Genomic DNA, 14,100 nt, shown 5'->3' on the forward strand with positions numbered 1-14,100 from the left:
GTAGAGGGTAAAGAATTGAGAATAATGGAGATTAGGGGATTAGGATAAGAAAAGGCTGGAGGGGAGGGAGAAGGAGATAAGTGTGATTGTATGTTAGTTTTATAAGTTAGTCATTATTTTATTTTCTGCATTGATGAAGTGTATGGGTATTACAGAATGTATAAAAAGAAAGCACATGTTTAATTTTATAAGATGTTTTTATAGCATAGCATTCCTTATGTTTAAAGAGTATGTTATTGTTGTGACATCATACCAAGTGACGTCACTAAAATGGCGGGAGGGAGAAAAATGTAAACAAACAATGAGCGGGAGTGTTGAAAGCATGGTGGAAAAGGTAGAGAGAGCTCTCTGAAGGTTAGGTCGATAATGGTTGGGTTGTAAGTCTGTTTGTGGTTTTTGTTGTCGTAAGCTGGATTGCATAGAGTAAAAAGAACAACGTGAACAGGTGAGTGGATCACATAATTGAATAATTTAAGGATAGGTTAGGCTAGAAAAATTTTCAGTTCTAAGATAAGATGTTCTATGTAGATACGTGCTAAGTACTCTACTGTCAAGTTGTGCACTGTTAACGGACTTCGCACTGTTGACAGAGATGTCCTAATACTGTCAATGGAATGTACATTGTCAACAGAGGAGACGTCCTATGAGGAGATCCTCTATGATGACATAAGTTCAGTAAGCTACTCAAAAGAGGAGTTGTCCTGTGATGATAAAACAACCACCCCCCCTTTATCTTGACTATAAAACCACCATGGTGCCATTCCTGAGCAATGTTAAGTAAAGCTTAAAGACTGATCTTAATGCTTGTAGGCACAAGAAGAACTAGGATATACAAGGATAGGCTAAGATGGGAATTGTATCCAACGTAACTTAACCCAATCCCAAACTCTTGAAGAACGGGAAAATCATCTCATTGTAGAAGCCTGAAGAACATGCTCCGGGATATTGAAGAGCAGGTTTGATAAAGATAGGTTCAAACTAGGTAGGATAGGCTGAGTAAGCCACCAAACCTCACCCCACTGGATGAGCAACACAATTGTTGAGCAGCCACCACTGTACCCAAGGAAAGTGTCCAAGGACACTGTGGGCAAGGTCCTTCAGGTGGAGGGAAGTGAAAGTGGTCTGATGAAGCCCAGAACCATCATTCAAAATCCTATACACAGACAAGTTCTTCTTAAATGCCAGAGAGGAACTTATTCCTCTTATGTCATGTAGGCTAGGCTAATGGCTCAACTACTTAGCTAGGATAAGTAAGCCACCAAACCTAATGCCATTAAGTTCTTGAGGAACAGAGGATATTTCTTCATCTGTCCTTAGCCAAGAAAATCCAGAGGTGTTCTCGAATCCTTTCTTGAGCTTAGAAGAGCTTCAAAAGTAGTAGGAGCGATCAGATGGGGATTTAATCTCCAGAATTATTATATGAATATTACTGAATTCATGAATGAGATCAATAACCACTTCATAAGAAAGAAAGAAAATCCTAATCTTCAAATCCTCCATTTCCTATGGTGAAGGTAAACCCCATAAGGAAACAGAAGACCTCGTCTCACATGAAGGGCTCCTATCATTCCCCGCCCTTGACAAGTCACATCCTCGAAATCGTGAAGAGTTATGTCCACGGACATGTTAAGAGCCATATCCTCGGAAAGACTCGATAAAGTCACGACCACGGACGAGGGCAAATGGACGTGCATCAGGCCTCGAGTTGAAGAGGCGAGTCCGCGTATATGGGAAGTCAACTATCACAGAAGAGTGAGAAAATGAACCTCGCAAAGAGTGAAGTTCCTGCTGAGTACCTGATAGACACAAGCAAGAGAACGACAGGAGGCTCGTAACTTCCACGGTAGCAGTGTACGGGCCAGTCAAGACTGTATACACGACATCAGGGTCATGGTCACGTACATAAACATGATTTCCATGGAAACTCGAATATGTGTAGAAAAGTCTTGACCACGTACAGGTGCAGGGTATTCCAGACCCCAGACCTGACCAGTAGCGTCATGGTCAGGTATGTAATCTGGGGAAGAAAACGTTTCCACACCCTTCCATATGAACTCATACAGACATATGTTCCTTCGTCCCTGATATCATGTCAGGCCAAGTGATGAGGACTCTCTAGAAAAACATCGACAGGAATCTCGTAGAAGATCAAAGGGAGAAGTTCTGAAAGGATGGTGACTACGTCACAGATGTCCGAACATCAAGTCGACAACAGGCCCAGGGTGGAAACACATCCATAAGTGTGCAAAGATCCCTCATGTATATCAGAGGAAAGTGCATCATTTCTTTGCCTAAACATCCTTGAACATGGGAAGGTGAACATCAAACCAGGTCGCATTCGTGGATATCTGGAACTATGGTGACTAAGTCACAAATGTGTGAGCGTCAAGGCGACAAAGCCTATGCTTGAAACACATCCCCTAAGGTCCAGAATCTCTCACGTCCAACGAAGGAAAGTGCATCAACTCTCTGGCTAGAACATCTGCTAGAATCTCCACAGCTGCTTCTATCTTAAACCATCTGGTGAGAATTGTCAGCTCGGGGTTCCGAAGAAAACAGTTCCTTCTCGAGATGAATCCCCGACCAAAGCCAAACGTTTGAGACAAGCATGCTCCAAGTCTCAGATTTCTGAAGAAATCAAAGAACTCGGAAGGAGCTACCGAGTCACGTACAGTATGAGCGTCAGTTGCTCCCTCTACCTGAGTGTCTGTAGAAAAACCTAGGAACTAGTAACGGTGACACAGGCTACCTCTTCAACTTGTCATATCCAAGAAAACCGTGCAGCTGGTGCTCTGAGTTGCAGGATCTCAGAGAGACACCCAAGTCCATAGACAAGGGAGAGCACCAAAAAATGAAGGTGACGACGATGTTGGCGAATAGATTCTCTTCTTCAGCTTCCAATGCAACCAGAGAGCCTCACCACAGTACACATACATGTGAAGAAACAGCAAAGAGTTCCCAAAGGCCCCCAGCGTCTGAGATGGTGGAAGACAGGTCATACTTCTCTTACGAATCCTCACACGAAACCCTCAGCTGCAATACGAACCCGTAACATCTCGACCATCTCAATCTGCACAACACCTGAAAGACTAAAACATCACCACATTCCCAGAAATTGTGTAGTTTGAATCAAAACATTATGTCTAAAAAAGAAAATAATTAAACACACACCTAGAAGGTGTTTGAGAAACAACAACAACGATATAAAGGGAGAAAAACTCCACACCTAAGCCTACTACGCAATATAAGTCAGCAAATATATCACTGAAGACAGGAATAAAACATATTGAAATGTCTTAAAATATCAAAATACACAAATGTTGCAATATATCCAAATCAACATTTCAAATTACAAACGTAAAATATACAACAAGAGGAAAAAGGCCGAAAGGCAGGACAGAAGAAAAGCACATCTTGTCCAGAGTGCAGCCAAAAGTAAACTGAAGAGATTGAATGCATACCAGTTGGGTGGGCAGTAATTCCGCCCCTACCATAGGTAAATGTTACCATAACCGCCTTGCGAAAGTTTAATGGCCGGACTTTCCAGCTTCACTGAAATTTATCCATATGTAAAGACTGAGGGTTTGTATTTGTGTAGGAACAACTGGGTAAATGTTGGGATCTGTGTTAGTGACCCAGGGCAAAACCTGCTACAGGAACATGGCTGCACCAGTGCCAAAAGCCACATCCCCAGCCATAAAAGCAGATAGACCTGTGACCCAAGAACAAACCCATGCCAGGAGCAAGGCCATGCTGATGTGAGGAACTGCAACCATGGCTACATTAATGGACCTAAGACCACACCAGTTTCAGGACCAAGGCTGCACTGATGCCACAATCCAAAACCAGATCTGCAACTTGAGTCCAGGGATGCAAAAACCAGTGCCATTCTATTATCAAGAGCCACAACCGCAGTCACTCCAGCTTCAAGGATCAGAGCACCATCACTGATCAAAGCAAAGGCCAGACAAGACCCCTGTCTTTGGAACCAAAACAGTTTTGTGGACTAGTACTACAACCAGAGCCAAGACCAGAATTTTTGTACATTGCCACTCCAATAAGCAGTGCTATTACAAGAGCAGCACCAGCTTCCACAATCAGAATCATGATTAGAACTGCTCCGATGGCCAAAGACACAATTAGAATGGATTCAGTTTTCAGGGCCAGAATAACCCAAATGATCAAGAGAAGCAAGCAGTCCAACATTGGTGAACAGAGCTAATCCAGTGACTTCCAGCACCACACACTGAGAAACTCAACAATACCCATTCTAGCAGCCACAGCCTCACCTAAAGGCATTCCAGCTGCTTTGCTACTTCATGACTTCTACCCAACAAGAATCAACATCCAAACCACTCAAACAGCTTGTAGCATACCAAGAGTCACTCCAACTACCATGAATACAGAGGCTCCAATTCTGGATTTGCAACTAGGTCCTCTCTAGTAACTGAAGCCATGACAATGACCATTCTAGCTTTCATCATCACACTGTTCTGTTGACTATAGCTGCAGCTAGTCCCATCACCCATCCCCTTGACAGTTTAAGTAATATTGGTGACTTTTCTTCACGAGCACAAGCAAAGCTTTATTGCAGTCTCTGCTTTCTCTTCCTCTGCTTCTCCCTAGGCAATTGAGCAAGGAGAGAGAGATCTCCATCACCAGCTGAGTTTATCACAATTAGTCCTAAACAGAAATCATAATGAAGCCAATTACATGGGTTCTTTGACCAGAACCACATAACAACCTGAGCCACTCTAGTTATCAAGATACAGGTTACTAACTGCTCTGTAGAAGGAGCCACATAGAGAAAAATCTTTACCCCTTCAAAAGTTTTATATCAATAAAATCTCGTATCCCTAAAGCAAATTTTAAAAATTAGTTTCCAGTGGATAGAGGACAGCACTTGAACTACAAATATTCCTTTGGTCTTTCTTCCCTGTCTTGGGAAGATCACTTTTTCAGAGCAGGATCCAAGTATACAGTATATGTGTTATGGGGAGTTGAGAATTTCCCCTCCTCCACAAGAGAACAGCATTCTACTATCTTTTCCTTTTACTCTAGAAGTAAAAAAACCGAGCATGTTACTTACACATATGGGATTCCAACTAAATCAAGCATTTTCTTGGAAGCAATAACTTCAGGCAGGTCCTTGTATTTATCACTCAAGTAGACTATCTTTTTAATTCCAGCCTGAATGATAATTTTCGCACACTCATTGCAAGGGAATAATGCAACATATATGGTGCATCCATATACATCACCACAGTTCTTGTTCATAACAGCATTTACTTCAGCATGGCACACTGAAAGAAAAGTTACACCATTAAAAATATACATTGATTAAATTCTGGATACAAGTAAAAATATAAATCTCTGTGACAGAACTAATGATTCTTATAGCACCCACGTCTAATTATCACTTTCATCGTAACTTTCCTTTAAATATGCAAATATAGTGCCTTTTAAAGAGTTAATTTTTCTGTGACAATACTGAAATTAACTACTTCCACATAAGAACTATGTGCACCACGGTTAAGATAAAGCCACTGTATACAACAAAGTTTGAGTGAGTAAATATAGAACCGGAGCTTTCGACCTTCACTACTAAGCAATAATTGTGGAGTTTAAAAAGAAATAAAAATTAAAAATACAAAATTTTTAACAGCAATTAAAATGGAAACTGTCAGTCTGGGAGTCATTCTTGAATATCATCATTTCTTGAAGGCATCTTCTTGTTGTTGTATAAGTAACTGAGTTGTTTGCTGGGCAAAGGAGCAATTTCCTATAAAATATATACAATAATTGTAGATTGGCTGTCAGGCATATTAACTGGCCTGTGAAAATGTCTTCGGAGGTGAAGGCCTTGTTTCCTTGAAAAGTATCCAACTGACTGACGAGGGCTCCTATTATTTCTCTTTTATTGGTACTGTGCGTCTTGCAGATAATCTTTGCCTTTTCAAACAAAATTTGATGGTCCTTGCCGTGGTTGGGTACAGCACTGTTACTGGCACCAGCCCTACATGCATTTTTATGCTCGACTAATCTGACTGAGCAATCACTTACAGCTCCCTGACATAGACTTAGGCACAATCTCTACAGGGAATACTGTAGACACCAGAATTTAATTCAAGATTCTTAACAAAATTCTTGCAGAGCTTCTGTTTAAACAAGTTGTTAAAGGTGAAAACCAAATTAATGCTCTCTTGACCATAAATCTTGCTTTTCTTTTTTAGCATTACTAATTCTTTGGAATAAGGCAGTTTTAATAATTCTTTGGAATAAGGCAGTTTTACTAATTTTTTGGAATAAGGCAGTTTTAATAATTCTTTGGAATAAGGCAGTTTTAATCATTCTTTGGAATAAGGCAGTTTTAATCACTCTTTGGAATAAGGCAGTTTTAAAATGTTTTTGAAGTTCACTTGGGTTTTGTTAGCTTTGAATATCCTAACGGACTAAATGTATCATGTGTGAGTAATCTCTCTCTAAAAACTGAGGGTCACAAATTCTATGAGCCCGAAGGAACAAGCATGAAATTACACTTTTCTTGAAGGAACAAGCATGAAATTACACTTTTCTTAACATACGCTGAGTGATTAGTGGAAGAAGTAAGAAGAAGTAAAGGGAAATGCAGAAAGAAGAGATACCACTTATTGAATAAGAAAAAAATAAATTAATAAATAAATAAAAATGTATTAAAATGCATAGAGAATAGTATTAGGGTACTAATGCATTGCATCTTCGCTTGAACTTCTTGAACTTCTGAAGTTCCAATTGCACGACATCCTCTGGGAGACTGTTCCACAGTCCAATGGTGTAAGAAAGAAAGGAACTCTGGGACCGAGAAGTTTGACAGCAAGGCACATTTACTGCATACTGGTGCTGCTGTTCAGCAAATCTGCTAGCTCTGGGCAGATAAAGGGATCAGGGATCAATTGTGAATGTGAAAGATCCCTATTGAAATGAAAAAGTGACAAACAAGAGACCATCCATCCATCGATGGTCCAAGTCATAACTGCTACTATTACAAAATAGAAACCTACCACCATGAACCACTCTATCTAAAAAGAGTTAAATCTCTGGCAGAAGCAGACAACCAACAGAGAACAGTATTCTAGTAAAGGAAGTACAAATGACCTAAAAGAGGTTGCACTGATTTTACCACTGTTATAAATATGTGAGGCCTTACGAACAATACCTAACTTGCATGCGGCATTTGCTGAAGCTTTCATTAGATGTTTCTCAAAAGTTAGATGTGAGTCAAAAGTTACACCTGGAATAGTTAAAGCTTCTGACTCATTCAGCAAAGTTCCATCCATCTGAAGGGAAGGATGGGGTGGGAAATCTGTACAAGATCTGGTAATCAATAGTATTTTCGTTTTACTGGAGTTCAGCCTCATACCCCACTGACTACACCATTCTCTTGATCCAGTCCATATCCCGATTAAGGCCTAGGGAAGCTTCATTTCTCATAAGTGGAGACTTTACTACACCCACAAGTGTTGCATCATTGCCATACTGAACAATCTTGTTTTCCAGGCCAACAACCATGTCACTTGTATATACTAAAAATAACAGTGGACCAAGAACACTGCCTTTGGAACTCCAGACACAATAGGTCTTGGTCCACTACAGATCCCATCCACAGCAACTCGCTACTGCCTACCTGTAAAGAAATCTTGAAATAATCCTAAAACATATCCACCACTCCCAGATTCTGAAGTGTATAAATAAGTGCCTTGTTATTTATTAATCAAAAGCACCACTAAAATCTATTTGAATTACTCTGCACTCAAAACCCTTATCAAGGTTCCCTTGCAAATGGCATGTCAAGTCTCAAAGAGCATCGCAGGTAGTTTAATCTACACACACACACATGCATGACTGGCTATTAAGGCCTATGGTAAATCTGTTTGTCAGCTCAAAAGAAAAATTAAAATAGCTGCCCATGGAATGGCATTCTAAAACATTTTTAATATAAAGAATAACTCTCTCTCCCTCTCTCTCTCTCTCTCTCTCTGTCTGAAGAGACAGAGAAAGAGAGAGATTCAAGATTTTTAAATACCGGATACAAGGAAGTCTACTGTAATTAAAAATAGGAAAACCTCATAAATTACACTAAAAGTTTGCCAAACGAAAGTGTAAATAAGCTAGAAGAAGCTGACACTGAAGAAATGCTGAACATTGATAACGACACAACCTGATGACGACTTTGGTGACACTTATAAACCCTCTTCTCCAAGATCAATGTAATGTAATGCCATTTACAGTCCCACTTACTGTGACAATTCATGTTTAATTATGGTTCTTTTGAAGCCACATATTTTTTAGTATTAGAATGCTTTTTTGGGAAATAAAATATGCTAATGTATTTATGGCCCTAATGATCCCACTACAGTATTTCAATTAATTTATTATCTTGATTATCTCACTATTTCATTTATCAGTATATTATTCTATAAACTAAAATAATATTTGAAGTCTTTTTTTTTACATCACTTAGTGTGGCTTTTACAGAATATTTTTCTTGGAAAAAAATGTACTAATATATTTACCATTTTAATTATTCCACTCTTTCATTATTTAGATATTAGTATATAAATAAATTATAATAATGTTTGTAGTCATTATTTATCCCATTTAGTGTCAGTGTTCATATATTTTTCCTTCAGTAATAATGTCTGATTATTGGGTGCTGCCCAAGACCTCACTGGGGCAGCAATCCTCAGTTCCAAAGCAAGAAAAATCCAAAAACCAAAACACAGCTGACCCCAAGGGTCTTGGATAAAGAAGTGTGAACCTGTATACATAATATCAAATTTCTTGATTATATATTTGTAAAAGAATAATGTTTTTACAAGTTAAAACATGTCTTTCATACAAACCCATTAATCATAAACAACCTCATGTAAGTGTAAACAGCTCTCCTAGTTATACCCTGAAAGACAAAGACCCTTCTTTGTACACTCAGACCACCCTCCAGCATCATCCAAGGTGTCATCTTCCACAAACCTTGAGAGTGGGAAAGGGGTAAAGAGACAAAATGGCACTCCTGTTACATTGTGCCTCAATGGAGATAAAGAATTAAACTGTCGGAGACAACAGGTAGCCACTATCCTTGTCATTATTTCCTCTCTCCCCTTGTAAAAGAGAGGAAGGGACTCCCTTCCATGGTAGTTTATATTGTGTATGAACAAACAGTGAAACTAATGGAAAGGGCTCATCACTCACCTGTATCTGATCAGTTCCAGCACATGATGATTAAATTCTCTCCACTGTTCGCCAGTAGAGGAGGAATTAGAAAGGGAGAGGGAGTAGACCAGTCAAACCATTCAATCTCACTTTCAAAACTAATCATAGGTTAGATACAAGCTGTCCCGCTAGGGGCACTGGATGAGCTACACAATTTGTTGAGCAGCCACTACCGGACCCAAGGAAAAAGTGTCCAAGGACCTATGGGCAATGTCCTGCAGATAGAAGGATGTGAAGGTGATTTGGCGTAGTTAAGTACCAGCGTTCAACATCCTTGAAACCAACAGGTTCTTTTCAACGTGATGGAAGGTCTCAGTCCCCTGACATCACATACTCTTGCACGCACCAGATTGGCTTCTGCATTTGAGGAAGAATACGCTTGTTTAATTACTTCTCGAAGCCAAAAGGAGACAGTAGTCTTGGACACTTCTTTCTTGATCTGGCCTGTACTAACAAGTCTTCAACAACCCTGTCTGAGGTGTCGAGTCCTTTTCAGGCAGTTACGCAGTGCCCTAATGGAACATAAAACTCATCGGAGTCATTACCAACAAAATCTGTTAGAGAGAGGGGATGGGAACTTCTCGAATCTGTCATCATGAACTGAGGAATTTTGAGTTTTAGCCATGAATTCCGGGAAAATTTGAAGGCTACTAACCCAAACCCCTCGATGTTTTAACATTAACAGTAAACCCCCGTATTCATGGGGGATGCATTCCAGACCCCCGGGGAATAGTCAAAATCAGCGAATACTTGCTAACCCCCCTCTAAAAATGCTTATAACTGCCTATCTTGAAAGTTCAAATACCAAATGTATACTTAAAGTATCATCCTACATCATATATACCTTAAATTGTTATCTTATTACTGTATTAATCTTTGAAATTATATTATTAGCATTTCAAAGTCATTTTAAACATTAGTAACCTTAAAAATATATACATACTTACTTATAAGCCTTCCAGCCAAAGCAGTGAGAAAGAGAGTTACCAGAGAGAGAGAGAGAGAGAGAGAGAGAGAGAGAGAGAGGACTTTATCTCTTTAATTTCTCTGACAACAACAAAATTTGTTTGTTTTTACCTTCAAGGTTGTAATACCTTTACTACACATTTTTAAAACACAAACTATCTTTTACTCAGAGAGAGAGCCTCTATTTACAAAAACGTCTCCCATATGCCGGCGGCGTTCGGTGAGTTAGTGCCGAAGCGGAAAGAAAGTTTTTTTCAAAAAACCACAGCACGCTTAGTTTTTAAGATTAAGAGTTCATTTTTGGCTCTTTTTTTTTTCATTGCCTGAAGTTTAGTATGCAACCATCAGAAATGAATAAAATGTCATTATCATCTATAAACATTGGAATATATGACAGCAAAAAAAACTTATATAATTGTATACAAATCGCACTGTAAGCACAATGGTTAAAGCTAATGAGTTAATTTTTTTAGTTGTATTGTACACTAAATTGCGATGATTTTGGTATATAACAAATTGTAAAACGATCAAAGCAACACAGAGAAAATATTATCACAAAATGATGCATGAATTTGTGTAGCGGACGTAAAAAATGTTTTTCAAAAATTCACCATAAATCGAAATATTGTGCTAGAGACTTCCCGTTTGTTGAAAAATGAAGCTAATTGATTGAATATTACTAGACTGTAAGTGTTTTAGCTTACAATTGCAGTTTTCGACCATTTCGGTCAAGTTATAGTTGACCGAAAGTCGAATTTTTCTATTTATCGTGATTTATATGAAAATATTTCAAAACTGATAAAAGCTACAACCATGAGTTATTTTCTGTTGTATTGTACATGAAATTGCGCACATTTTCATATATAAAACTTTATGTAACGACTAATTTAGAGCGGGTGCAAATATTACGACAACAAGACGAAAGAATTTCTGAGATGTTCGGCCGAGTTACCAGCGCAGAGCGTAAGGAAAATGTTTTTTTAAAAAATTCACCATAAATCGAAATATTGTGCTAGAGACTTCCAATTTATTGCAAAATGAAGGTAAACGATTGAATATTACTAGAATATAAGAGTTTTAGCTTACAATTGCGTTTTTTTACCATTTCGGTCGAGTTAAAGTTGACCGAAGGTTGAAATTTTGGCAGTTATCGTGATTTATGTGAAAATATTTCAAAACTGATAAAAGCTACAACCGTGAGCTATCTTCTGTTGTATTCTACATGAAATTGCACACATTTTCATATATAAAAGTTTATGTAACGACTAATGTAAAACGATGCAAACATTACGACAACATGACGAAAGAATTTCTGAGATGTTCGGCAGAGTTACCGCGCGCAGACGTAAGGAAAAAGTTTTTTTTTCAGAAATTCACCATAAATCGAAATATTGTGCTAGAGACTTCCAGTTTGTTGCAAAATGAAGGTACATGATTGAATATTACTAGAATGTAAGAGTTTTAGCTTATAATTGTGTTTTTTTACCATTTCGGTCGAGTTAAAGTTGACCGAAGCTTGAAATTTTGGCAGTTATCGTGATTTATATGAAAATATTTCAAAACTGATAAAAGCTACAACCATGAGTTATTTTCTGTTGTATTCTACATGAAATTGCACACATTTCCATATATAAAACTTTATGTAACGACTAATATAAAACAGTGCAAACATTACGACAACGTGTGAAAGAATTTCTGGCTGGACGTAAAGAAAAAGTTTTTTCAAAAATTCACTATAAATCGAAATATTGTGCTAGAGACTTCCAATTGGTTGCAAAATGAAGGTAAATGATTGAATATTACTAGAATGTAAGAGTTTTAGCTTACAATTGCATTTTTTTTACCATTTTGGTCGAGTCAAAGTTGACCGAAGGTTGAAATTTTGGCAGTTATCGTGATTTATATGAAAATATTTCAAAACTGATAAAAGCTACAACCATGAGTTATTTTCTGTTGTATTGTACATGAAATTGCGCACATTTTCATATATAAAACTTTATGTAATGGCTAATATAGAACAGTGCAAAAATTACGACAAAATGACGAAAGAATTTCTGAAATTTTCGGGCAGAGTTACACGGGCGTAAGAAAAAGTTTTTTCAAAAATTCACCATAAATCGAAATATTGTGCTAGAGACTTCCAATGTGTTGCAAAATGAAGGTACATGATTGAATATTACTAGAATGTAAGAGTTTTAGCTTACAATTGCGTTTTTCGACCATTTCGGTCGAGTCAAAGTTGACCAAAGGTTGAAATTTTTTGTAGTCGACGTACGGTACGTCCACTTGGCACCCAACAGACAATTTTAGTCGACGTATGATACGTCCAGTAGGCGTTTAAGGGTTAAAATACACAAATATTTCCTGACGAAAAAGTCTGCGAATTGCCAAATTTTTCATGAATAATTTATAGATATGCCCCACAGAAAATCCTGTGAATCGGTAAGTCCGCAAATTGTGAGAAGGCGAATACAGGGGGTTTACTGTAGTACGCTTATTCTTTTGGGAGATACCAAGGCCAAAAGGAAAAAAGTTTTGAGAATTAAATTCCTGTCTGAAGAAGCTTTTAAGGGTTAATATGTACTGTATTAGACTGCTCAGCCCAATGTTAGGTCCCAATTTGGAGGTTGATGAGTTTCTAGGAGAACAGGGCTGCTCAAAACTCTTGATAAGCTTAGAAATCTCCAGTGAAGAGGGTAAACGAATCTTCCAACGCCGAAGCATTAGAAGAATGAGAGGGAGTAAAATCTTCCATGGAAGAAGCAACATGAGAAGATCTTGGAATAAAAGAGGAAGATCAAGAAGGGAAATACATGGAAGCCCCATCGAGGTGGAAAACCTTCCCAAGATGGCAGTGCAGACTTCCTTCTATAACTCCTCTTCTTACCAAAACTCTTCCATTGTTCAGTAGGCCAATCGACATATTCAGGGCAAGGGTTGCTTAAGCTGCAGAAGTTAGCTCTAGGAGGGTTGTGGGATTGCATACTCACAAGAGGAACACACAAAAACACAAAATCACACTGAACACAAAAACAAAATGGAAAAGTAGAATCCAATGACAAATGCAGGGAGGAAATGGTAAAATAACTGGCTTTTAGGAGAGAAAGCAAAAACACTTCTTCCTACAAAGGTGGTCAAAGAAAAACTGACACTACTTTCCGGAGGTGGGTCGTAGGAGGTCAGCTCCTCTTCCTACCTACTGCCATCTTGCCCATCTACCGATGCCATCAATTTCCTTATAACTTTTTTTAACTGGACTCTAGCTGGCACTAGAGAACTTATCCCTTATTTAAGACCAAAGGTTTGCTCTGTGTATGAACGAAAACAGATTTGCCAGCCAGTTTCTAGATGAATATATAGAAAGTTTGCCTAGAATATCACATGCACTAAAATGGTATGATACAAATGTAAATGAAATAAAACCATTCATTGCTCGACTGGCTCTATGTTAAAGGGAATGGCATACAAAAGAATCATTTTTTTTCCTTTCATGTTTCATGCATGTTATTTTTTTCCTTTCATGTTTCATGCATGTAATCTTTAGGATATATAAAAATGCAATTAAATTCTTTCAGCTTTTCTTATCCTACATTATTTAATATTCTAATATGTTTTAAAAAAAATAATAGCCATATATAAAAGAACACATAAAAAAGCATACAAACTAGCATAGGCCAAATGAACACTGCGAGTGAGAAAACAAGACAATACAGGAGCGACGATGTCTCCCATCAGTGATGCTTAAAGCTACGATTTTGTTCCTAGGTGTAAGCATGTTAGATTTTGTTACTTTCTAAAAATACATCACACTTAGCATTCACATTTCTACATCAACAATTTCTGGCTGGAGAGCATGTTAAGTTATCTACATATTCTTGCAGTTCA

The 14,100-nt window shown here is 38.1% G+C and overlaps 1 protein-coding gene across 5 annotated transcripts in view; it reads right to left on the bottom strand.

Moving 5' to 3' along the window:
• The window catches only part of LOC136827933 (uncharacterized), a 231,455-nt gene that overhangs the window by 26,784 nt on the left and 190,571 nt on the right, over positions 1-14,100 (bottom strand). For all 5 annotated transcript variants that reach the window (XM_067085396.1, XM_067085395.1, XM_067085399.1 and 2 more), the window contains one exon: positions 5,090-5,303. In XM_067085396.1, coding sequence (XP_066941497.1) covers positions 5,090-5,303 — 214 coding nt within the window. The remainder of the gene's footprint in view (positions 1-5,089; positions 5,304-14,100) is intronic.

This window comes from Macrobrachium rosenbergii, chromosome 42 (genome assembly GCF_040412425.1).
Source record: "Macrobrachium rosenbergii isolate ZJJX-2024 chromosome 42, ASM4041242v1, whole genome shotgun sequence".
In the NCBI taxonomy this organism is placed as follows: Eukaryota; Metazoa; Arthropoda; class Malacostraca; order Decapoda; family Palaemonidae; genus Macrobrachium; species Macrobrachium rosenbergii.